The 23,138-nt window shown below is 60.5% G+C and overlaps 6 protein-coding genes across 7 annotated transcripts; 4 read left to right on the forward strand and 2 right to left on the reverse strand.

The window, feature by feature from the left end:
• Nucleotides 1-58: 58 nt before the first annotated feature.
• CHLRE_03g197750v5 (uncharacterized protein) lies at nt 59-2,509 on the forward strand. Its single transcript, XM_001693098.2, has 7 exons — nt 59-283; nt 498-590; nt 699-785; nt 928-1,024; nt 1,313-1,373; nt 1,676-1,726; nt 1,871-2,509. The coding sequence occupies exons 1-7, from the start codon at nt 128-130 to the stop codon at nt 1,926-1,928; spliced, it is 603 nt and encodes a 200-aa protein (XP_001693150.1). The 5' UTR covers nt 59-127; the 3' UTR covers nt 1,929-2,509.
• A 953-nt stretch (nt 2,510-3,462) lies between these two features.
• CHLRE_03g197800v5 (uncharacterized protein) lies at nt 3,463-8,989 on the reverse strand. The gene is made up of 8 exons (XM_043061276.1): nt 8,194-8,989; nt 7,933-8,072; nt 7,242-7,815; nt 6,811-7,141; nt 6,460-6,650; nt 6,093-6,323; nt 5,283-5,879; nt 3,463-5,158 (listed from the first exon to the last, which is right to left on the reverse strand). Exons 1-8 carry the CDS (start codon nt 8,773-8,775, stop codon nt 4,901-4,903), a joined length of 2,904 nt encoding a protein of 967 aa, XP_042926405.1. The 5' UTR covers nt 8,776-8,989; the 3' UTR covers nt 3,463-4,900.
• A 109-nt stretch (nt 8,990-9,098) lies between these two features.
• On the forward strand, nt 9,099-12,887 carry CHLRE_03g197850v5 (uncharacterized protein). Of its 2 annotated transcripts, none has more exons than XM_043061278.1 (10): nt 9,099-9,279; nt 9,715-9,843; nt 9,996-10,048; nt 10,157-10,378; nt 10,562-10,585; nt 10,709-10,761; nt 10,885-10,919; nt 11,092-11,165; nt 11,337-11,468; nt 11,594-12,887. In XM_043061278.1, the coding sequence occupies exons 1-10, from the start codon at nt 9,177-9,179 to the stop codon at nt 11,657-11,659; spliced, it is 891 nt and encodes a 296-aa protein (XP_042926406.1). In that variant the 5' UTR covers nt 9,099-9,176; the 3' UTR covers nt 11,660-12,887. The 2 variants fall into 2 exon arrangements, with proteins under 2 accessions (XP_042926406.1, XP_042926407.1); XM_043061277.1 differs by having other exon boundaries at nt 10,562-10,581; nt 10,684-10,761.
• A 1,361-nt stretch (nt 12,888-14,248) lies between these two features.
• On the forward strand, nt 14,249-17,932 carry CHLRE_03g197900v5 (uncharacterized protein). Its single transcript, XM_001693100.2, has 10 exons — nt 14,249-14,441; nt 14,505-14,754; nt 14,840-14,971; nt 15,092-15,461; nt 15,626-15,896; nt 16,095-16,153; nt 16,325-16,431; nt 16,577-16,735; nt 16,921-17,072; nt 17,256-17,932. The coding sequence occupies exons 1-10, from the start codon at nt 14,300-14,302 to the stop codon at nt 17,393-17,395; spliced, it is 1,782 nt and encodes a 593-aa protein (XP_001693152.2). The 5' UTR covers nt 14,249-14,299; the 3' UTR covers nt 17,396-17,932.
• A 10-nt stretch (nt 17,933-17,942) lies between these two features.
• CHLRE_03g197950v5 (uncharacterized protein) lies at nt 17,943-18,638 on the reverse strand. The gene has a single exon (XM_043061279.1). It carries the CDS (start codon nt 18,557-18,559, stop codon nt 18,203-18,205), a length of 357 nt encoding a protein of 118 aa, XP_042926408.1. The 5' UTR covers nt 18,560-18,638; the 3' UTR covers nt 17,943-18,202.
• Nucleotides 18,639-18,778: 140 nt separating this feature from the next.
• CHLRE_03g198000v5 (uncharacterized protein) lies at nt 18,779-22,790 on the forward strand. The gene is made up of 7 exons (XM_043061280.1): nt 18,779-19,268; nt 19,511-19,718; nt 19,798-19,976; nt 20,067-20,140; nt 20,236-20,430; nt 20,586-20,702; nt 20,863-22,790. The coding sequence occupies exons 1-7, from the start codon at nt 19,124-19,126 to the stop codon at nt 20,938-20,940; spliced, it is 996 nt and encodes a 331-aa protein (XP_042926409.1). The 5' UTR covers nt 18,779-19,123; the 3' UTR covers nt 20,941-22,790.
• Nucleotides 22,791-23,138: the final 348 nt, after the last annotated feature.

Below are 23,138 nucleotides of genomic sequence, written 5' to 3' on the forward strand. Positions count from 1 at the left end.
GGCCACGAATCGGGACAATGACCTCCACAAAGCTCAATATTCCATACTGTATGTGTATGTAACAGGGCGCCCTTGATACCTTACTACATTTCCTTTTGTATACCACTTGTTACTCTCAATACAAAGAATGCTGCAGACGCGCGCCCCCGTCGTGTCGCGCCCGGCCATTGGTCGCGCTGTGCGCCCCGCCGCTCGCCCCGTCGTTCGGACCCAGGCACTGTTTGGCTTTGGCAAGACTGCCGAGCCTGAGACGACCTCGGAGTTCTACCAGTTCCAGGTCAAGGTGCGCGGGCCATCCCAAACGTCTCTCGTCAATTCTCGGCCACGCACGAAGCAAACGACCGTCTCAATGCGCATGGGCACCGCATTTCAATACATGGGTGCAATGCATGACGTTATGTCGTTTGCAACCTGCGTTGCACGTTGCAATCCGGCGGGGTGCTCGGTCCCATACGCCGTGGCCTTAACCCCAGACTTGCACTTGGCCGCTCCTGTAGGACATTGACGGCAAGAACTTTAAGCTATCGTCCCTCAAGGACAAGGCGGTTCTGGTCGTGAACCTGGCCAGTGCTTGCGGCTTCACCCCCCAGGTAAGACCAAGCGTCCAAACCTTTCGAACCTGTCGAAGGACCCGCCACGACACCACCTGCGGCTTCTTACACACACACACACACCCTCCGCCGCCCCCATGTCTATAGTACGCCGAGCTTCAGGACCTGCAAGACAAGTACGGCAAGCAGGGCTTTGTGGTCCTGGGCTTCCCCTGCAACCAGTTCGGCGCGCAGGTGGGTGGTGGGTGGTGATGGGCTGGAGCTCCGGCCGCATGACGCGCGGGTCACTACTGCATCGGGTTGCTGTTTTAACGCGCATGGCTTCTGTGCTGATCCGATCATCTCCTTGCGGTGCCCTGATTTGTTGTCGCTGCAGGAGCCGGGCTCCAACCAGACCATCAAGCAGTTCGCCAAGTCCAACTACGGCGTGACCTTCCCCCTCATGTCCAAGGTCGACGTGAACGGGCCCGGCGGTGAGCGGATAAGAGGAGGCTATGTTTGAGACCCACCCCGTTAGATAATACAGCTGGGGCCCTCAGCAAGCTCGCATTGGGCTTGGGCAGGGATGTCAACCACAGCTGTGCACGGCGTTCAACTGCGATATGGGTAATCGACAGCATGGTTGGGGCCCGGACGCGAAGTGGCGCTTGTGGGCCTTGTTCCAGCACGGTTGGGGTCTCTAGCGGCGGGGCGTGGTGCCAATTCGCAAACTATGCTGACCTGCACACACACCATCTTCGTCAATCTTCACGCTTTTGCAGCCGAGCCCCTGTTCGACTGGCTTAAGACCCAGAAGGGTGGTCTCCTGACCTCCGATATCAAGTGAGTGTGCTGGGCATGAGGGCGGCTGTAGCGGGGGAGGGGTTCACCATGCCGGCATTCCCAGTAAGCAAGGAGATACCGTACATGTAGAGTCAGAGCACGACATCGAATACCGTAGTAATTGTTGGCTGTTATGTGCCCGCACCCAAACGGTTTGGGAGCCACGTGCGTGGGCAACGGCGGTATATCACATGACACCCATGACACCCAGTGTCTATTCCTGCTGTAAGGTGCTTGGCTTGGCCATGCGCCGGCCACTTGACTGTGCACTGACCTGTCGTGTCCCACCTCTTTGACCACAGGTGGAACTTCTCCAAGTTCCTGATCAACAAGGAGGGCGACGTGGTTGGCCGGTGAGTATTTTTGTGAAATCTTATCCGCTGCATCCCGTGTCCTCGTCGCTGTTTGCATACTACCAGCTTGGCTGCACATGGTTTATGTTATCATTCGCCTTGCCTGACGGATGCACGCCTGTGCTGTAATGCGCCCCACTGCAGGTACGGCTCCACCTCCTCGCCTTTGTCGCTCGAGAACGACATCAAGAAGGCTCTGTAAAGTACGCTCTGTACCGTATCAGGGTAATGTACGGCTTCACCGCGTTATATTCGAGTTTATAGATGAGTGTATCTGGTTGGAGTGTGTGTGCGGGCAAAGCTGGGGCAGGAGCACGCACGCCTGAGATGGCGTTGTTGCCTCGATCTTGACTAGCAGCTGAGTGATGCGTGGGGCGTATGGCATTTGCGTCATGATTGGAGAGTGTGTGGGAGTGAAGCATGCGAGCAGTCGATGGACAGTCTGTCTCTGCGCGAGCCCTGCTGTCCTGAGAGGTCGTCTGTTTTGAACGCGGAGTTGGCGAGAGCCACGGATGGCCCTAATACCGTGGGGGCATGTCGCACCCGTGGTGGGCACTGTACAGCATCCCGCTGCAAAAGACGAGAGAAAGAGAGTGGTAGAGAGGGAGAGAGTGCATTCAATGTGCATCTGGGCCACCTCGCTGATGACAACTAGCTCCTCAGTATCTGTTGTAGCCTTCTCTCGCGTCTCCCGACCGCGAGCGACTCCATTTGCGTCTACATCTGGATGAGGTTGTGGTCATGTCACGCGTACGGCTGGGCCAAGTGTAATATTATGCCGTGGTCCCATTCGCCAAACAGTCACCAGGGTTTTAGGGAGTACAACCTGAGCACACACACACACAGCGTGAGGAATGCGCGTCAGCAAACTTCCAGCCAGCCAGCAACTCGTCGGTACAGTAACTCCGGCGTTCGACCAGCCGCGCACTCCTGCCCTGCCGCTGCCAATTGTATGCCATTTGTTGGGTTCTGGGAATCAGCTGCACCCTACGGGACTTACTAACTTGCCTTACCACTGTCCCATCACACACATACACACACACATACAGATACACAACCACCCAGTGGAAGCATGTCACGCTCACATATGCTCAATGAGGGAATAGCACTGCGTCCCGGCGGTTAGCCTACTGTAAGCGCAGCAGCTGTAACCAGCTCGTGGTGCTCGCCACCTCGAAGCCCCCTATCCCACGATACAGCCTGCATAACCTCGTACACCTCCAGCCGCCTACCACAAGTGCGGCGTATGCAGTGCAACCGCCTGCTGGCCGGGTCGCGCTGGGAGAGTGAGGCCAGCGCGTCAGCAACCTTTGCAGCCATAGCGCGTTACGCCCGGTTACGCCGCCATCCAGCAACATGGAGAGTGCAGCAGAGGGCAAGGGCGGTTGCCCCTAGTGCTCATCCGTGGACGCTGGTCACCTTCCTGCAGGTGTGCTGCGGCTCTGCATCGCGAGTGTGGCGTTGCGGTGTGTCTGTGTGGTGCTATCGCCTGGCCGGGCGCCAGGAGCGTGAGGAATGTGCGTCAGCAAACTTCCAGCCAGCCAGCAACTCGTCGGTACAGTAACTCCGGCGTTCGACCAGCCGCGCACTCCTGCCCTGCCGTTGCCAATTGTGTGCCATCTGTTGGGTTCTGGGAATGAGCTGCACCCTACGGGACTTAACCAACCTGCCTTACCACTGTCCCATCGCACACGCACATCCAGCAACATGGCGAGTGCAGCAGAGGGCAAGGGCGCTAGCGAGGACAACAGTCGCCACTGGCGTTACCCTTGGGCTATGTTCTCGTGCCTGACACGTACTCGCCTGAAACCTCCCAGCAGGTCTCCCGCTATGACTCGGCGTGACGAATGGACCATGTGCATCGGCAGCCTTGTTAGGCGTGAACTCGTGCGCACCAGCGCTTCAGAGCCCAGCTGTGTCAGTGCGCATGTGTTGAATGTGGAGACATGTCCCGACATGTCCACGCCCGGACGCGCAACTTGGCCCTCCCACGCTTTGTTTGTGCTTATTACGTCATAACGTGCACATATGAGCCTCGTACTGCTGCGTTTGGCCCCTAGTTCTGCTTGTGGGGCGCTTCCCGAAATCCGCCAGGATGGGCTCCCGAAACCCGACGGACCCCCAGGGACGAGGACCGACCCCCCAACTTTGGCGGCCCAGAACTTCCTCACCAGACACCTCCTTAAAAAACTAAAAGTACGTGCATAATGCTCTCATAAAGCTCTGTAATTTTGAGCATGGGGTAAGAATCTGAGCTTTCTACCCCCCCCCCCTGGGTCTCCCGCTGTGACTCGGCGGGCTGGTTGCATGGCTACGGGCGGGGATGCCGGAACCACCAGCCCCGACAGATGGCTGTCGCAACGCGCAAGGTGGCGGCGGCGGCGCGGGACTGCCGCCGGCGGGCGCGAGCCTGCAGCCCACGAGCTCCATCACCAGTATCGCCACCATAAACACCAATCGCACGAACACCGCGACCCACGCCGACAACGAAACCTCTCCAACAGATCACCAGTCTGCCAAGCCTTGTCACGTCAGATAGACCTTGCCCAAACGTCAGCCTTCATCTACCCGCTTTACGCCAAGCCTACTGGTTTACTCCGCTGCTTGGCACCCTAATGCAGCACAGCACGCAAACACGTGCACTAACCGGGGTGAGGCGGCTCTCACGCCACAAAATCGAATCTCAAACTCGATTGGCTTGACGCAATGAAGCGCCCAGATAAACATACAGGATGCCACCTCCATACACCGCGCCCCACATAATCACCCGACGCCCTGCTGCTGCTGGTGCTCCCGGCACAGCGCCGGTGGCCGGCCAAAGCCCATGAGCTTGAGCATCAGAAGAAAGCGGATTTGGTAAAGGCAGCGCCTCCGCGGCAAAGGACAGCCATGCGTCCGGTGCGCATTGTTATCGATTAGCGTAGGCTAGCTAGGTAATCGCCATAATACTGGTGATTCTGCCTCGGTAGAGCCTTAGAGTTGCCGTCCCCGACCGCGCTAGTCCTGTATTACTCAGTAACCTGTCTACTGCGGCACTGTGTCGTTCGCATGCACCTGGCTGCCGCGCCACTACGCGCCTTGCCTGCTTTTGCACACCCCCACCATCCCGTCACCACTTGCACAGCCTGTTAAGCATCTACGAGCATGTCCTCCTCTCCTCGATGTCCTCCGTGTCTACTGGCTGCTCATCCGCGCCATGTTACTGCTGCCGGCCTCACTCGGCGCTGCACCCGCCTCCGACAACTGGACTCCCAGCACCGCCGCCTCCGGCCCGGTGAGGTAGGCGAACACGTGCGGCGGCACGTCGTCGCCGCACAGTGCAGACGGCAGTCCCTCCGCCAGCCCCTCGTGCAGGCGCGGCTCGTTGATGATGGTCAACAGCTTCCGCGCCACCACCCCTCCCGGCGAGATCAACGCAGTGCTGTCCTCGTCCTGCAGGGTGGGAGCGGAAAGCGACAGAGGCTTAATGATAAACAAGACGTTTTGGGCAGCCAACACAGCAGGCATAGTCTCGCTACCAGGTAACAGGATAAATAGTTCTACCCCGCTGACTCACTAGCAGGAACGTGACAATGAGGCCGCCGTTGTTGGCCACTGCGTGCCGCCGCTTCATCTCTTCGAGCACCTCCCCGGACACGTTCCGGGACACCACCGCTGCTGCAGCGGAAGCGGCCGGGTCTTGCTGTGCGTAGTGCGGTGCCGCTGCCACCGTCTGACCATCCGCCGCCTCGTCCGCCGCCGCTGCGGCCTCCGCTGCTGCCACCGCTGCCGCAGCAGCCGCAGCGTGGACGTCGGCCTGCTCCGTCTCCTCCTCCGCCTCTTCCTTCCCCTCCTCTATAGGCTCTCCAGCCTCCGCGCTCTCATCCTTCCCGGCCCCACCGCCCGTCTCCACCCTGCTCGCGGGCGGCGACGAGTTAACCCCCGCAGTGCTCTCGGCGGCACCGGCGCCGCTGGTGGCCCGGGACAAGTCCGCGGATAGGTGGCGGGACGCGGACAGATGCGGCTGGGGCGGCGGCGGCGGCGGCATGGGCGAGTCGTCCCAGAATGTGGTTGCGAGGCGGTACAGCTGCTGCACATTGAGCGCCGGGCACATGGCGATGATGTCGTCTAGGCGCAGGGCGCCCTTGTTGGCCAGCACCAGGAACTGGCTGGCCTGCGGGCGGCGTGGCCGTCGGGTGCAGGGCAGGAAGGAGGGGAAGCAGGGGCTGTTGGATGATGGGGCGGTGGGACTTCCGTAGTCGTGGCTGATCCTGCCTTGTCCCGCACCCACGTGGTGCATTCAGATAAGCCAAAACTGCACAGAACTCGTCTCTTGTTGTATACACACACTAGGTGCTGCGAAGTTGGAGAAAGTCATATGCCGCACCTGCCGGATGTGCCGCAGGTCGCCGGCCAGCACTGAGAGCTCCTCGTGGCCGCCCGCAGGCCCCTCATGCGGCTGGGGCTGCTGGGCCCCGTCGCACGGGGTGGTGGGCGCCGCCAGCCAGCCCTCCAGCAGCTGCAGCCCCGCCACCATGTAGCGCGCGTTGGAGGTGCAGCAGCAGTCAGGGCGCAGCAGCAGCTGGTTGAACAGCTGCACGTTCACGAAGGCCAGCGTCTGTGGCACGGGCGGGTGCACGTTGTGGGTGGGAGATACCGCATCCCATCAGATAAGAGGTAGGTACAGGCTACATCAGCGCCAGGCACGCGAGGCGGCAGGACGCATAGCGACCCAAAAGCCGAAGGCCCCTCACCTGCTTGAACAGGCAGCGGATGAGGATGCGCGGCACGTGCGTGGCGCGCAGCAGCGCCAGGTGTTGCGCCAACACGCCCACCAGCTCCCGCCACGGCTCCAGCGCAGCCGCGGGCACCGCCAGTGGCGACATAGGCGCACCATCCAACGCCGCCGCGCCCTCACCGCTTGCGGGCACGCCTCCCACGCTCGCTGCGGAGTGCAAGCCGCAATGGAGACCTCTCTACCCACAAATGTGATGCGTGAATTGCGGTGTCAGGACAAGATATTGAGCTGACGGATGCTGTGCGGGCCGCAAGCTTGGTACCTGGAACCATGACGCCACACACACCCCATGCCGCGGCGCTCTCACCTCGTGCGAGGGACAGCACGCCGCCGCTCTCCTCCGCGCCGCCGCCCGACGTCTGCGGCGACAGCGGCGCCTGCTGCTGCACGCAGGCGGGCAATACCGCGCTGACGTGGCGCTTCAGGCTGTCCCGCAGCGCGTTGTACGTCTTCTGCATCAGCAGGTCCAGGTGCTGCCGGAACGGCTGCCCAGGCTGGGCAGCCGGGCTGGGCGGGATCGGCGGCGGTGCGGGCGTCGCGGGAGGTGCCGGCGCGGGAGCCGGGGCCGCGGGTGGTGCCGGGGCCGCGGGGTGCTGCGCGTCCGCATGCGCCGCGTCGGGGGCAGGAGATTGCGCCGCCTGCAGATGCCAAGACGCCGGGTACAGCAAACCTGGATAAGGCTTACACGCAAACATTTAAGTACGCCCACAATGCAGCCCTTTACAGATACCAGCCCACCTGGCTGTCCCCGCCATCGAGGACGCCCTGCTCGCCCGGCTGCGGCTGCTGCCTTCCAGCCGCGTTCGTCGCCACCGTCACCACCTCCGCCGGTGCTGCGCCCTTGCGCCGCATGAGGAAGCCCTTGAACCCCAGCTCCATGCGCTTCTGCAGCTCATGCACCTTGGCAGCAGCCACACTGGCAGCACGGGCCATGGACGCACGCGCATCCACCGCCACAGCCGCCAGCGGCGTGACGGCGTGCGCTGCGGCAGCGCCGCCGACGCCGTTAGAACCCGCGGCTGCGCCGCTGTTCGTGGCCGCCAGCGGCAGGTACGGCTCCACCAGCGCCAGTAGGCAGGAGATGACGGCCAGCCAGTAGGCCACCTCGCGAGTGGCGGCGGCAGAGGCGAAGGCAGCATCCGCCTCCACGTCCGCCTCTCCGTCCTTGCCGGCGGAGCGCTTGGCCGCCGCGGCCGTGTGACGGGCGTTGATGCCGTCCTCGTCCGTGGCGTGCAGCAGCAGCGCTGACAGCTGGTCCAGCACCGCCGCCGCCTGAGCGTCGCCGCTGAAGGCGCCCCAGCGCAGGCAACACCTGTGGCCATCCACGAGGTGAAGGCTTGCCTTTTCGATCATTGGCGTCGCTTGGCATCGAACGCCATGCGACATCCATCCGCCCTCTGACTTTGAGTTCTATCCGTATGTTTCCCACCTGAACACGATGATGGCAGCCGCCGGTCGGCCGGCGTCGTATCCCAAGCTCGTGGGGCCGCCCGCCAGCACGTCCAGCACCTTCTGCTGCTCCAGCAGGCGGCTGGCGGCAGCCAGGCGGGCTTGGTGCCGCAGCAGCGCCTGCAGTGCGGGTGGAAAACAGCAATCAGGCAATAGCATTGAGTCGATGCGCTCTCGAGACACTTGGCAGGATGTGTCAGCCACCGCTACCGCCTCCCTCCCTTCCCCAAGGCCCGGTCACCTGAAGCTGCGCCTCCGTCTGCTCAATCTTCTGCTGGTTCTGCGCGATGGCAGATACTGCCGCCGTCAGGCTGCCCACGCCCAGGTCGGCGTCCACGTGCGCCTTGGGCGGGTCCGGCAGCCGGAAGCTGAGGCCGGACGAGGCCATGGGCGACAGCAGCCCGCTGGCGCCGCCAGCAGGCAGGGTGGCGCTTCCGGAGGGAACGGGGCCAGCGACAGCCAGAGCGGTGGGAGCCGGTGCAGCCGTGGCTGCGGGCGCAGGATGAACCGCCGACACTGGTGCAGCCCCAGGTGGAGAGGAGGCTCCGGCAGGGGCTGCAGTTGACCGCGGCGCTGGCGCTAGTGCGGGAGATGGGTCTGCACCTGCGGCTGCAGCTGGCGCCAGAGGCTTCGCAGCGCTTGGCGCTGGTCCTGTGGCGTTCGCCGGCGGCTGCGGTGCCACAGCAGGCCCGGGCTGCGGTTTCGCGGGCAGGGCCAGTGCAGGCGAAGGTGCAGGCCCGCTTGCAGGCGCAGGAACCGACGTTGACGCACTGGTCGTCCCCTGAGGTATGAAATCCTCATCGTCGTCTAGCGTAAACGCCATTTATATTTCGACAAGGTCAAGCAGTCGAGGCCGCTCGTCAGGAATTTGCGTGCCCAGTGGGCCTTACGATGTTACGGCTAGGGGCCTTCGTTTACATACGTATGGATCTCAGATATGCGTCGGCAAGACACAAGAGCTTTTGTGCGTCCGCTTCGGCTTGCCCGCCCTGTTGCGTGAAGGTGGAAAGGTGATAGAAATGCGATGAGAACTTAAGGCTTTCAGTTTGCAAGCGACTGACGATAAAGACTTTGGCGCTTGGGAGTCCTCGTTTCCCGCGCGTCTTCTCGATCCAACTCCCATGCACAAATGATAAAGCCCTAAGTGTCTACAAAGAAACTATCAAGCACCTTTCCTGTATTCTAGCCGTCAATTTACTTGGGGACCTGTTTGGTGGTGCAAAAATGATGAAACACTCACGTTCCGCGCTCGCAGCGCACAGCGCTCAATGCGGAGGCGCATCGTCTAGAGCACTGTATTGCGGTGGCCAGGCACAACGAGCGAAAGGTGTGCCAAGTGGGGGATGGGGGTCGCGGCCATCACCGGCAACAATCTAGTAGAACTGGTCGCTGTGCTAGTTATCGGCCGAAAAGCACGACAAATATAGTTATGTTTTTATCCCTCGAGCCTGGGGGCGCAGGGGTGGGTGGTGGTGGCGCGGCTGTCGTGTGGCCAGCAGTGTAGTCCACGTGTCGACAGCCTGGGGTTGCGCACCCCTGGTCTGCATCGTTCGTGCGGCTGAACTACACGACAAGGGTCTGAAGCTCGGGGGAGATTCTCTGAGGCGCTGGGTCATGGTGTGGAATGGCACGCATCGGATTCGCCTTTGCATGAAGCGCTAGGGCGTACACGCACCATGTCACCGCATCGGCACAGGTCATGTGCCATGGTGTGAGGGTGGTAAGGCTCTTGCCAAGGAACGCCTGTTCATACTATGTGCAGTGGTCGCGCGCTCCGGCTTTAAGGACTTCTTTGGCGCCTTCTTTGACGGAACGTGGGCGCCCAAAAGCACCCGCATCTGGCGGCAAAACCAGTATGATGCGCCGTTTGGTTCGGATGAAGCTGGCAAAGGTGTGTGCGGGAGTGGTTTGTCCGAGCCTAGCCAGTAGACCCCTATGTGCCCGAGCAAGCGGGCCGGTATGACTGTTCATGCCTTGTACGGTGTGGGGCTAAGCACCTGAGGTCACACCAAACACCGGGTGCCTGACCTCCTGAACACGCAGACGGCGACAACGGGGCGCCCGAGGGCAGCGAGAAGGCCATTGAGGACCTGCAGGTGTGCGCAGGCCTATCAAATGCGGCTTTAGACGGGTGTCATAGAGCTCCGTACTTCCAACGACGTCACCCGGTACCAACCTACCGGTATGCTGATTGGTAACCGCAGGAGCGCATCAACAGCGTTCCCGCCTCCGCTCGCCCTGCACTAGGCGGCGCGGCGGATGGTGAGACCGGTATTACTGCCAGCACTTCCAGTGCGGACAACAGCGGCTATGACGGCGTGGGCCCGCTGCGCTCCTTCTCCGAGGCGGACGACGGCGACCTGGCCGCGGCGCTCAACCGCCGCATCGGCCAAATCGCAGCCACCACCGGCTCCTTCGACAGCGAGGTGGGGCCCTGGGCCCGGCGGGTGGGAAACCGATCCCATGTAAAGCGAGGGGCGTGCGTGGAGGCAGTGCAAACACTGACTGTCATCTTGCACATAGGCGGGTGTAGCTGATGTGTCGTAGTATGCCGGCGACCGTCATGCTATGTTCGTAACAAGGGTCATTGTGCGTGTCAATGGTGACAGGTGACGGAGGAAGAAATGCGGCAGGTGAGAGACAAAGACACGTATGCTAGCTGGGTCAAACGGCCAGCTGCTGGCATGTGCGTTTTACTGGTGGCAGGGCTTTTGATCTCACAGTGCATGAGTGCTCGGGTCGCCCTTGTGCCGCAGCCGTTGACTGCCGCGGAGATGCGCGAGCTGATCGTTACCAAGTACGGCAAGACGTAAGTGGCCGCTGGCGGAAACACGCACACATAAATGAAGGGGTGGCTGCCGTTGCACCATGGCCTCGTTTGTTGTGCCCACACTAACCATGTCCGCTTCCTTTCCGCTTTGCTCTTTCGTAGGTACGACGTCTCGTTTGTGCGGCGTGATATTCCAGGTAAGAGCAGTCCTGGAGGATTGGGCGCGGAAACGTAAGCAAGGAAGTTGAATGGGACACCGCAAGCAAGGACAGGCCTCCGCATCCATGCACATGTGTTGCATGCCAGGCTAACCCTGCAGCAGCAGTGAATGCATTTCCTTTCACCTATGATCCATGTGCTGGAACACAGGCAAGACGTTCGTAGGGCTCAACATCATGTGGACGCATCTGGAGCAGCGGTCGTTCAAGCTGACGGAGGCGCAGGTATGGATTGCGTGCCCCCCATGCGAGGCCGCGGCTGCGACGACTTAACGATACCACTGCGCGACTTGTTTTGCGCCTGCGTCCGCACATCTTTGACCCCACAGCGTCTTCCTACTATCATATGCGCAAGGTGTGACCCCTGTTTCCCTGTGCCTGCCCCCTCGCATGCAGTACATGGAGAAGCTGGACGGTGTGGCGTACCTGGTTGGCGCGCTGGGCCAGACTGACAAGGTCCGTGCCTTCCTCAAAGAACCCGCACGCAGCCAGAAGGGCCTGCCCGCGCGGCCAGTGGTGGGGACAGCGGTAAGTGGCGTTAGCGCCGGGGCTTGAAGGTTGGGTCTGCTACACTAGGAGCGAGGTTCTGCTGTTGTGTTTGTATCTTATCTTACTGCTCGCGTCACAGTACTCCCATTATCTTGCATGCGCAGATCACCATCCGCTTCGACCTAGAGCCAGGCGTTGTAGAGGAGTGGTTTGGCAAGGGCTACCAGTGAAGCGCTCTAGGATGCATGTATTCAGCCTGGTGGTTGTGGTTGGCCATTGAGCCGTGATGACAAGTTGAGCCGGTATAGTTGAGTCGCGGTGTGGTGGCTTGGCAGCTACAGGTCCCATGTGATGGTGTACGTCCAGGATATCCTAGAGCTTTTTTCTGGCGCAAGCGCGCAGGCTGAGGAGCCGGCTGGCGGTGTCTAGGTAACGGTCCGCGGTGGGGCTGGCAGGGCATGCGTAGCGGCATGACAAGCAGTGCGGCTGTTGAAAGCTGTGCTGCGTCTGGCTGCGGTTGGCTCTGCTGTGGCATCGCGATTGCTAGGCACCTGGTTTGGCTATGTGCCTGTGGAAACAGACCCCGGCTATGTCCGGGCGATGAGGTTGTTCGGCCTCAGACTGTGGAGGGGCTCAGCCCCTTTTCCCGTGACCGGGGAACACTTGTCTGGTGGTAAGGATCGTTGGGGCTGCGGGTGGTAAAGCCATACCGCAAGCGCATATTCAGAGAAATGAAAGCTAGTGTGAATGCAAATGCAAGACGCCATCGAGTGCTCCAGGCTAGCAAGCAGCAAGAAAGAAGTTAGAGTTAGCAGCAATTGCGGTTGCTTGTTACCTTTCGAGATGAGACAGCCCCACGCGGCTCCACAGCAGGCGCACCAAATGGTTACACTGGCGTGAAGCAGACTGCCGGTCCGGGCAGGGCTGACGTGTACCAGCTCGCGCGCGACTAGGCTGCCATTCGCGACAACGCGAAACCCACAAAATAAACCCACCTGGAACGCAGCCAGGCATCCGCGGTGAGCCAGGAGGACATGCGAGGACAGGAGGAAAGAGAACGGCATGTGCGGTAACACTTACGGTAGATTGCAAACGCCTTATTCGGTCTGATGGCGACTGTGCTGCGCGTTTGGCAGCAAAGACCGTGATGTCTACAACTGAACTCAACAGTACCGTAGTTTGACTAGCGACTATGGTTGCGGTGTAGCCGCTGCATGGGGATTTCAATCACGCCGTCCGGCCTAGGTCCGTGATGTGTGGAGCTGTCGGACCGGCGGTCCGTGCAAGCTAACCCTCTTACACCATTCCAGTTGTTGCCTGTCCTAGGCGTACACCAAACACATTTGTTGCTTCATTGTGTGGGAACGCGGCGACGGCGAGATAGCCTCGGATGCCCTCGCCTCGGATGCCCCGATCGGCTGGACAGTGGGCGAGGTGGGGCTGTAACCGGTCACACTTGCGAAGTCTATCTCAAGGGGCACTGACTTCGCCTGATCCATCACACTCATCAGGCACTCTGCCTTACAGCTGCGCGTTGAATTGTGGCCAACGACCATTACTGAGGTTTACCGTATACCGGGTATGCACACACTAGTCGAGTCCAGGCGGGCTAAACATGCCATTGACTATGCCCCCACTGAGGTGTGGGTGGCACTAGGCATCGAATGCTCCAGTCTTTGCTCAACTTTGCCCGCCCGCCGTCAGCGTCCAAACGAATCCCTCTCTATCTTAGCAAGCAGCCCGCCTAGTACGGTATGTCCTACAATCACACGCAGGTGCATGCACCTGCCCCCGCACCTCCCACTTCTCCCACTTCTCCGTACATTTATGCTGATTTGCCGTTGATGAACCCTCCCCACTCTTCTCTGCTCCGGACAGCAAGTCTCCCCGCAACAATCCGTACTGACTCATCTGCCTTTTCCGGCTCCCATCAACACGGAACGTCCCTCCTGTCTCCCATGTACCACCGAACGCGCACAGACCCCCCCCATTGACGTTCCAGCTTGCAGCAGGGGGGGGGGGCAAATTCCGAACCGCCCTCGATCTGGCTGCTGCTAACAGAGGGACATGTCGCTGGCCGGCGGGGAGGCCGAGACGGAGGAGGGGGCGGAATCGTCCATGCCGGCAGAGTGCCAGGCGGGGTGACCGGTCGGAAAGAATGGGGCACGTCCGCGCCTTTGGGGCAGTCGGGCAGTGGGCCTCAGCTGCCCCGGTCGATGGATCGCAGACGGTGCAGCGCATGAGAGCAACGTGAAGTACATGACAGCATGCTGCAGGCAGCAGCTTGTGGAGAGCTTCAGCTGGCAGGGCTTGCATACCGTGGCCTGACCGGATCGTTTCCCTGTCGGGAGACGGCGTGCGCTACCTGGCACCTCTACGGGTGCTCGGGCCGTGTATGGTCCCTAAGACGCGCCTGGTCCATCTACATCGGGGACGCCCCGCGGTAAGTGCGACGCTCAGCAAAAGCGACTGTGAGTGGTTGGGACCGGGAGTCGCGGCGAGGCATACATTGCGATGGCTTCCTTCTCGCGAGTCACCCTCCCCTGCTGTTGACTGTTATGCAGGTCAGCGGGTGCACTCCCAGTCTGCAGGGCCTGGGTTTTACCACAAAACAGGGGCTTGAAGCTATGATGCGGAACGGCACGTATCCATCCACGGATTCGCGGCAGCGCCTGAGGATCGCCGAGGGCGGGCCGGTGGGCGGGCGCAACAGCGTGTCGCCGCATGACCAAAGGCCAGGACAGTTGATAATACACACATGGCGGCGCGCATACATATTCAATTAACATGAGATGTGTTTTTGCACGCTATATGTTTGAGAATCGAATTGATGCGTCCGAACGGGACAGTTATTCCTAGCATCCACAGCTATGGCTCATTTACTTTTTTACAGTGGGTTATCTAAGCAGCTCACCTTACCAGAGCTATCTCCGGGCCCGGTCCTGCTGCTGGGCGACAAGGATGCGGTGTTGGGCTCGGCGCACTGCGATCTAACAGCTGCGCACCTTCAAGGCAAGCCTAACATGTCGTGCCGGGACATACTATCTTGCTAATCTGTGTGAGGGTGCAATGCAGAGGTGGCGGATGCCCTGCCAACGCCGCTGGCCATCCAGGGCGCATTTGCACCCTCGCTGGATGAAGCGGTCAAGGTGTCGGCACAGTTGCAAAGCCTGGGATTTGGCGGCTCGGGGAGCCTGGCTTCCACGGTGCAGGACGGCAAGTTGCAGGTGGTGCGGTTGACAGCCAACGCCGCTGCCGGACCCGTGCTGGAGCTGAAGCCACTGGTGTCCCTGGACGAGTGGCTGCAGGGGCAGCGGGTCTTCAGGTGCGCTGCAGTCATGGCCAATGGAGGCTATCCATAAGTTATGAATACGCAGTAACCAAGCATAGCTTCTACTCTGCGTGTGCAGGTGTGAGCTGCCGTTGCGATTGGAAGTGGTAGACGACGGCGCAACGCCTGCCGCCGCCGCGCTGCAAGCCGCCGTGTCTGGCCTTGTGCAACAGCTGGAGACACCTGGCATCTCGTACCTCGCTAGTAACAGGTGCGCGAGGTACTCATATGTGGTGATCTGCTGGCTCCGCTTCCTGCTGCACGCACACAAGCAGCCCAGCCTTCGCTTGCAATCAGCGCAAACCTTTTTTGCCTTTTCGCTCTCTCGTAGGAGCTCGGGTGCTGGCAGCAAGCAGCTACTGCAGCCTTCCTCAGAGGGCTTGGTCGACCTGCTGCCGGGGTCAACGTCCACCGGTGCGGTCACCGGCGCGGGCTTTATCAACTGCACCCCGGTGCTGTCCACCGCAGCCCTGGCCGCGCCACCCGCGGGGCCAGCGTTTGCCTACCGCCCGCTAGGCGCTTCCTCGGCCGGCGCTGCGGCTGCCGCCAGCACCTCAGCGCCGCTGCGGCTGGACGTGTTGGTGTATGTGCGCCGCGGCAGCCGGGTGTCGGCGGCTGTGGCGGCGGTGACACGGGCGCTGGTGGGCCAGCTGCAGGCGGCTCAGCGGGTGCTGGGAAGGCAGCAGGCCAAGGTGCTGCCGGTGAGCTGGGTTTGAAGCTTTGTGTGTGAACAATGAGAGGCCTACGTTTGTAACGATGCCTTACTGCGTGTTTGTGTACGGCCTGCCTGGTCGGGGCGACGGGGCCTGAGCGCTTGGGTTGCAGCGCGGCACTAAATCACTTCGTTCTGCCAATGCGCATGCAGGTGCGCGCCTACCACTTCCTGCCGCCGGGCTGCGGTCATCACCTGACGGTGCTGTATCCCTCGCTGCTGGCCGACACCGAGCTCAACGACCTGAAGCTGCTGCCGCTGCGCCAGCGCCTGCACGGGCTGCTGGGCCTGCCCACCAACCGCCCGCTGCTGAGGCCAGCTAACGCGCTGGAGCTGGCGGGTGATGGAGACGGAGACGGCGGCACGGGCGGTGGCAGCGCGGTGGCGCGGCTGCGGGATGTACACCTGGGTCTGGCAGCACCAGGTGGGGTGGCAGCAAGATGGTGGACAGCTGTCCAAAGCGTGCAGGCGCTGGGGTGCGTAGCTTTGAAGCCGTCAATGCCGTGACAGCAATAAAATGGCCCTTGATTGTTCCTTGCACGGGGATACCGTATGGATCTTGACTCTCCTCTGCACGGGGATGTGAGCTATTTCTTACTCTGTTGTGTCGCTGCCTGTGCAGGCATCGGCGGGCTCATGGAGATGGTTCAGGGTAACTACGAGTACTGCCACTACATGCAGGTGTGTGTGTGTGGGGGGGGAGGGGGGTTGGAGGTCGTGATTATGCTAGCTGCTGGTGGGTAGCGGCTGCTGAGCCGGGTGCTGCACGCCAGGCAAGCAGGTGCACGGGCTCTAGCTAAGGCGTGCGAAACATGGGTATTGCTTACGTCAACCCAACTGTGTGCACCGCAGGACCGCTTCAACGACTCCGGCTGGGGCTGCGCGTACCGCTCACTTCAAACCATCGTGTCCTGGTTCCGGCTGCAAAAGTACACGGCAAAGCCCATCCCTACGCACAAGTGAGCTACAGACATGGGTGCAAGGGCGTGCCTGGGGTCGGAACCGCTTGGAGAGTCAAGCGCACGGCAGTAGTGCATCCTATTCGCCGGCTTGCCTCCATGCGTCACCGCGCTTACCGCACCCTACCTTCCGCCACCCCCGCAGGCTCATCCAGCAGACGCTGGTCAAGCTGGGCGACAAGGCGCCGTCCTTCGTGGGCTCGTCTAACTGGATCGGCGCCATCGAGCTGTCGTACGTGCTGGATGACTACCTGGGCGTGCAGTGCAAGTTCCTCACCGTCAACCGGGGCGCGGACATCCCCAGGTGCGCAGGTGGAGGTGATAGGGGGCGTGGCTCGTCTGCTTCTGATCTTGCGCAGTGCGCTTGAAGTACCGTGCAGCTGGTGACACGGCTATGCTCAGTGCGGCAGACCCGATCCCCTACAGTCACACGATTGCGGCACACTGTAGTTATGTTGACTGCTGGCGTGCTATGCCTTGGAAGTGCAGCCACGCGCGCGAGCTGGCGGCGCACTTCGCCACGGTGGGTTCGCCTGTGATGATTGGCGGTGGCGTCCTGGCGTACACACTGCTGGGCGTGCGCTTCAACGAGAGCACCGGCGAGGCGGCATTCCTCATCCTGGACCCGCACTACACGGGAGGTAAGCGGACTACCGATGTTACACCATCCTCGCTCCAGGACCTGCTCCAGGGCAGCCCCGCATTGTGCCTGTATCGGGGCCCAAACGCTGAACATAGGGCGTCTATTGTGGCATAGTATCCGGCCAGTGCCTTGCGGATTCCAGAGATTCAGGACGCCCCTGTTACGTCGCCCAAATGCACAGGCGAGGACCTGAAGAAGATCCAGCAGGGGACGTGGGTGGGCTGGAAGCAGCCCGGCGACAACGCGGCGGCGGGCGGGCCGCTGTTTGTGGAGGATGCGTTTTACAACTTCCTGCTGCCGCAGCGGCCCAACACCGTCTAGGAACGTGCCGGTTGATGCTGTCTCACACAGACATTTGGAGGTTGTGGTTAGTTGTGGTGACTGCCGTTTGCAAATTGCTGAGGGTAGTACGCATGGACGACGGGCTCAGCCCATACGGTACTCATTCAGACTTTCAATGGGATCCAGGGCTGCAAAACAGGAGAACGACGTGTGGCAAAGGCGTTTGAGGCATTGTGTGTGAAGGCCTGTGTATGTGGGAGTTCAAAGCACCTTGGACTGGGGCACCTCTGGGCACCTCTGTTCAGGTTCAGGTCGGTTCAGGTCAGAGTTGCGGGGCAGACTTGGACTGGCACGACAGGTTTTGCTGCTGGTTCGCGAGCGCAGCCCATTCTTTCGCCTGGGCCGATTGATGCGCCTTTTATAGTAGGGTGATATGCGGCCATATAAGATTGAGGTGGAGCCTGAGACCAGAACCGCGGCACACGCGCCTGCCCGGATGCGTTTTCTCCCTGGTTTTCCCAAACTTTTTCTGTTTGGCTTTCGTTTTAAAGCTTTTGTAGTGACCAGATTGCTATCCATACTTCCCGATCCCCAGCTGTTATTGCATCACTCTCAAGCAAGGCGGAATTACCTCGATACCTCGGGCCGGCAACGTAACGGTGATAGATAGATCTCCAATTTTGACCTATGCGGGGATGAACCCGCCCACCAGCGCAAGACTGGCGGCCCACTGGGTAGACCCCATGGGATAGATCTGCTGGGCTCCTTGTGGCGAGCCCCGACAGAGGCCCATGTGGGCCCCCCACCCCCAATTTTACGCCCATGGGAAGGCAGCGCACGCTCCACTCACCCCACGTGCTTCAGCCACCAGCTGGCCGCCGTCTCCTCCTCGCCGCGGTAGGTGCCCTTCGCCGCCGTCTCCTTGTTGAACACGAAGGTGGCGTTGGGGTACATGCGGTAGAACGCCGACGTCAGCTCAATGACGCCGGTGATGCCCGGGGCGGTACTGTAGTTGCGGCAAGTCCCCTGGTGCAGCGGGCGGCGGTGCAGCCTGGTGGGCATGAACATGAGCTGCAGCTGCGCCTCCAGCTTGGTGGCCCACATCTTGGGCCACGCGTGCAATGCGGCGGCTTTGTTCGCCTTCTCTGCAGCGATCACATTGGCCATGTTGGCGCTGGCTGCGCGTTTGGGACGCGAGGACATTATGAAAGTGGTTGTAAAGTGGTTGTAAAGGTTCGGTTTTATGCGGGTGTTCAATAATTAAGCGCAGCAATTTTATATTTACAGTAAAATGCAACAGCTAGCAATGCGAAAAGTCGTGTCCACCCCACTGACGTGACTAGTCATATCGTCGCCTGCGTGTGGCACCTCGCAGCCATCCAAATCATGGGACCTTAAAATTCTCACTCGAACAACCTAAAATTCTAGTCGGGGGCGCTAAAATTATAGCCGCGGTCGAGCCATGCGAACTCGCCGGCTTCGCCGGCTCGAGAGTACCTAAATCCCTGTTGATGTAAAACCGAGAGACAGAAAACGAGACTCTAAAAACGTCGGTTCAGAGTGCTTTCCGGCCGAGTGTTTTCCGGCCGAGAGGTCCCATTTCCGATCCTTCCACGGAAAGACCTGACGTTCTCCGGCGGCAACTATCCCCTCTAGAGAACTAAACACACTATTAGCGATCTGCAACGCGAACTCTCAAGTTCTTCTCAGTTCGGGAACACCCCGCTGCCCTACCGGTGACCCGGAGCAAACGCCTTATTTATAACGATGGGCCACGATATTGGACATGCAACGGACCCTGGAAACAGGTATGGGGACGTCAACCAGGACTACTGCGTTGTCCAGGAGGTCTACGCCCCCGGCGAGGTCCCTGCAGGCCACCGACAAATTTACATAGCAGCTATATGTGATGGTGAGCTGCAAGCGCAAGAACGAAGCCTGTGCGGGGCCCAGCGTGTTTGGCCGGACAGGTCATAAGCTCTGCTGAAGGTCGGGAGCCGTGTGGCGGGATTCGGGATTGAGGAGCGTTGCTACTTTATCGAACGTCGCAGAGGGCGTCGGGGTTCGGGCTCGTCCGGCGTCAGGTTTTGGGCCGTGACACTCTTCTTGACGCACACGAACCACCCGAGCACCTACCTATTTCCTGACACGCAGGGCACGGGGTGCTTGGGGACAAAGCAGCATGCTACGCGGGGAAAACGTTGGTACGGCACCTCTACACCAGCTGTCTGCGCAACCGGCTGCTGAAGGACCTGAATGGGGAGGCGGAGAAGCTCATGTCCGCAGCATTCCAGCGCGGGCATACCGCGGCCCTGTCCCTGTATGACGACCCCCCAAAGACCGTGCGCTGCGGAGGCCATCGGTAAGTTCGTCACATCGCTTGTGGGCGCAGCAGCATCGTCTCTCTTGCCCTCTGACATACCGTCATCCTTGGCCCCCAGGAAAACAACGGCGACATACACGCTCACAACCAGTGGCGGAGTGTGCGTGTACAAGAACGGCAGCGGGCCGGAGCGGCTGCTGGAGTTCGGGTCTACTTGCACCTGTGCCGTGGTGCAGGGGCGGTCCGTGTGGATGGCCAACGTCGGTGACTCCACAGCAGTGCTTGGGACCGACAACGGTGGGGCATTACACGATGCGGATATGAGCGGAAAACTTCATTGCAGGCACATGGGGTTGCATGAACTTAGATGCCTCACGGTGCCCGCAGGTGCGTCGTACACGTCCAAAACGCTGACGGTGCGGCACAACGGGCATAATGCGGAGGAGGCGAAGCGGATGAAGGTATGTGCAAGCATGTGCCATTATCGTGGTGGTTCTTCCAACGCCCCAGCGCCGCCGGCTTAGCGCACGCTGTGTGCCGCCTGCCACAACCGCAGGAGGGCTTCTCGGGCACAGTGAACCTGAAGGATGCTGCGCACGAGGACGGCTACCTGCAGGTGGTGACGGGGCCGTGGCAGGGTTACGAGCTGAGCGTGACGCGCGCGCTGGGGCACAAGCACATGAGCGAACACGGCGTGCTGACGGAGCCGTACGTGGTCACATTTGAGGCCAGCAAGGACGACTGCTGCCTGGTAGGTCTGGGCCATGGCAGGATGCTGATGGTGTGATGAGGGCGCACATACAGCAGCGATGTGCGTGCAACTATGCATGCATGTTGCGCTTGCACGGCGCTGTCAACAGGAGTCCATCTTGTGCAACGCAACACATGCTGTCCGTACCGTTGCAGATCATGGCCTCGGACGGCGTCTGGGACGTGATGGACGGGCAGGAGGCAGTGAACAGGGTGATGGAGGTGGCGAGCGAGGGTAAAACTGCGGCCCAAGCAGCTAAGATGCTGGTGGAGGTGAGTGCGCCACGCATCGGGGGCAGGGGAGCCGGGTGTTCGAGTGGGGCGGGGGCACCATGTGAACGTGTCCTAGGCCACCAGCTGTTGTAGCATCGCACAAGCCACGGCCGCATGTTGGCTAAGCCACGACTATCGTATGCTCGGTACTGGATTGCAGGAGGCGGTGGAGCTTGGCGTGAAGTCCCCGTGTGGAGAGGCGGACAACACATCAGCAATTGTGGTCTTCTTTGCTTAGCAGGAAGAGGACGGTAACGCAAGGAGTTCTGTGGGTCTGCCCTAGGACGGGCAGCGGCGGATGCTGGCTTGTGGGGGCGGGTCCTGCGTTATGCGTAGTCTACATGATGACATGTTTGTGTTTTCGAAGTGTGTTGTTCTTGCAGAATTGTTGTTAAAGCTCACTCGTGTTTACCTTCTAACCGTAGTAGCAACGACCTGTATGCCATGTGCCAGGGTGAAAGACAGCGCGGTTACAATGGCACTCCTGGCAGTTATGGGTGCCACTACGATGCGGACACTGAAGCGCTCATTCCAAAGCGTTCTCAATCCAAGCGCCAGTAACTCAGATGCATTCCATTGCGGTTGGGTTTGGTCCCCACGAGCCCCATAACGGGGCGCATTGGGCTGCGCAGCTATTATGTATCGTTCCCCGCTTCTGCCGTCGTAAGGTGAACGTGGTGCCTCAAGCTACCCTGCCTCAGCCCATACTACCCTGCCTCAGACGTGGCCCAGACCGTGGCCCAGAGGGGGCGGCCACCTTGGGTGTGGGCACCCTTGCAGGGCGTCGGGTGATGATGTGATGAGAGTCGCCCCGGTTAGCGCACGTGCTCGAGTGCTGTGCCGCAATAGGGTGAACGTGGCGGTGAATCGGCTTAGGTGGACATTGCGCCGCCCAACACGGCAAAGATTGGGCGCGCATTGCTGAAGCAGAGGGCACGGCGGCGAGGATAGTTGTCTTTGGATGTGCATACCGTATTCGCATTCTGCGGGGTTTGGTTAGTGGGCATATGGCCGGTACGTCACTGCGTCCATTTGCAGTGTGCCCTGCGAATGTGGACCCTTGCGGACAAGGCAGATTGCGCATGACCTACTCTTACGCAAGCTCTTACTGCAAAACCGCTGTGTATTGGCTATTGGTGATTTGAATTTGAACATTCGCGCGGTCGTCTCATGGATTGTCTCTGTGCTACGGCGCTATGCCACCCTCAGATCTGATTGCAACACGCCAGCAACGGTGCGCGCACATTCGCGCTGCAAGGTGTGGAAACCGTCCACGCCCGCAGGCTTGATCGTAGCATCAGTAGCCGTGGAGTCTATCCGCACATGTTTTGGCGCATATTTGGCGGTATCTGAAGACGTTTTGGGGGTTCGGGGGTGCGCCCCCTAGGGAAAATGTTCCGGGCGTAGGGGCCATAGACGCTCTGTAGACGCCGCGGGCCTGAGGTCATCTACAAGATACGGGCACTGGAACGCATGTCAGCAGTGGCTCAGTGCCTGTGCCATAGCATTGAGCATTGGATGCAGGGAAGGGGGGGGGCAGAAAGCTCAGGATCTTACCCGATGCTCGATAGCGCAGAGCTTGAGGAGAGCACTACGCACGTACTTTTAGTGTTGTCAGGGATGATCTGGTGGGGAAGTTCTGGGCCGCCAAAGTTGGGGGGTCGGTCGTTGTCCTGGGGATCCGCCGGGTTTCGGAAGCCCATCCTGGCAGATTCCGGGAGGCCCCACAAGCAGAACTCAGCACCAAACGCACCTGAACAAGGCTGCCGATGCACGCTGTCCATACATCACATAGAGTTGAACAGGGGGTGGGCTGGGTCGAGAGGATTTCCATAGATAGCCCGCGTGTGCAGGGTTGCCTAATACGCGACCCTCTCTCCATAATACGCGTATTAATACAGCGTACTAGGATTTCTAGTACAGTACGTTAAAATACGGTGCATAATACGCTGGGCCAGGAAATCCGGGGGAAAGCCGGTGCAAACACGACACGCGTGCCCGCACCATGCCCGAATCGGTGTGAATTTGGATTTGCGCGGCCATAGTCTTAAAGCGTAGTTTCCTTCAACTTATTGTACTCATATTAATTTAAGAAAACACAGCTGCAGTGCGGAGGGCAGTCATGGTTCGCGAACCTCGACGGACATCCTTTCCAGCACCCCTCGCGCCCCTCGCCCGCCACGGCGCTGTCACGGCCCACCCCGCTGGTTTCCCCAGCACAACGTATTTTCCAACGTACTAGCCGACGAGGGCAGCGTACAGTACGTAGTACATAGTACGCGTACTACGAACTACGCAACCCTGCGCGTGTGACCGAAGCCTCTTGAACAGGACCGGCAACGGCACAGCGTGATAGCGCTCGTCAAGAGCCTCCCTCCCTCCCTCCCTCCCTCCCTCCCTCCCTCCCTCCCTCCCTCCCTCCCTCCCTCCCTCCCT

The sequence above is a fragment of the Chlamydomonas reinhardtii genome, chromosome 3 (assembly GCF_000002595.2).
Source record: "Chlamydomonas reinhardtii strain CC-503 cw92 mt+ chromosome 3, whole genome shotgun sequence".
Lineage (NCBI taxonomy): Eukaryota > Viridiplantae > Chlorophyta > Chlorophyceae > Chlamydomonadales > Chlamydomonadaceae > Chlamydomonas > Chlamydomonas reinhardtii.

Coding starts and splice junctions, on each gene's coding strand:
- CHLRE_03g197750v5 (XM_001693098.2), top strand. CDS start 128: ATGCTGCAGACGCGCGCCCCCGTCGTGTCGCGCCCGGCCATTGGTCGC. Junction 591..698: donor CTTGCGGCTTCACCCCCCAG/GTAAGACCAAGC, acceptor CCATGTCTATAG/TACGCCGAGCTTCAGGACCT. Junction 1,374..1,675: donor CTCCTGACCTCCGATATCAA/GTGAGTGTGCTG, acceptor CTTTGACCACAG/GTGGAACTTCTCCAAGTTCC.
- CHLRE_03g197800v5 (XM_043061276.1), bottom strand. CDS start 8,775: ATGGCGTTTACGCTAGACGACGATGAGGATTTCATACCTCAGGGGACG. Junction 6,651..6,810: donor CGTGCTGTCCCTCGCACGAG/GTGAGAGCGCCG, acceptor TGCACTCCGCAG/CGAGCGTGGGAGGCGTGCCC. Junction 5,880..6,092: donor ACCTGCGGCACATCCGGCAG/GTGCGGCATATG, acceptor CGCCGCCCGCAG/GCCAGCCAGTTCCTGGTGCT.
- CHLRE_03g197850v5 (XM_043061277.1), top strand. CDS start 9,177: ATGATGAAACACTCACGTTCCGCGCTCGCAGCGCACAGCGCTCAATGC. Junction 9,844..9,995: donor TTCGGATGAAGCTGGCAAAG/GTGTGTGCGGGA, acceptor CTGAACACGCAG/ACGGCGACAACGGGGCGCCC. Junction 10,049..10,156: donor AGGCCATTGAGGACCTGCAG/GTGTGCGCAGGC, acceptor TGGTAACCGCAG/GAGCGCATCAACAGCGTTCC.
- CHLRE_03g197900v5 (XM_001693100.2), top strand. CDS start 14,300: ATGGCTCATTTACTTTTTTACAGTGGGTTATCTAAGCAGCTCACCTTA. Junction 15,462..15,625: donor AGCAGGCCAAGGTGCTGCCG/GTGAGCTGGGTT, acceptor ATGCGCATGCAG/GTGCGCGCCTACCACTTCCT. Junction 16,736..16,920: donor CGGGGCGCGGACATCCCCAG/GTGCGCAGGTGG, acceptor TTGGAAGTGCAG/CCACGCGCGCGAGCTGGCGG.
- CHLRE_03g197950v5 (XM_043061279.1), bottom strand. CDS start 18,559: ATGTCCTCGCGTCCCAAACGCGCAGCCAGCGCCAACATGGCCAATGTG.
- CHLRE_03g198000v5 (XM_043061280.1), top strand. CDS start 19,124: ATGGGCCACGATATTGGACATGCAACGGACCCTGGAAACAGGTATGGG. Junction 20,141..20,235: donor AGGAGGCGAAGCGGATGAAG/GTATGTGCAAGC, acceptor CCACAACCGCAG/GAGGGCTTCTCGGGCACAGT. Junction 20,703..20,862: donor CAGCTAAGATGCTGGTGGAG/GTGAGTGCGCCA, acceptor ACTGGATTGCAG/GAGGCGGTGGAGCTTGGCGT.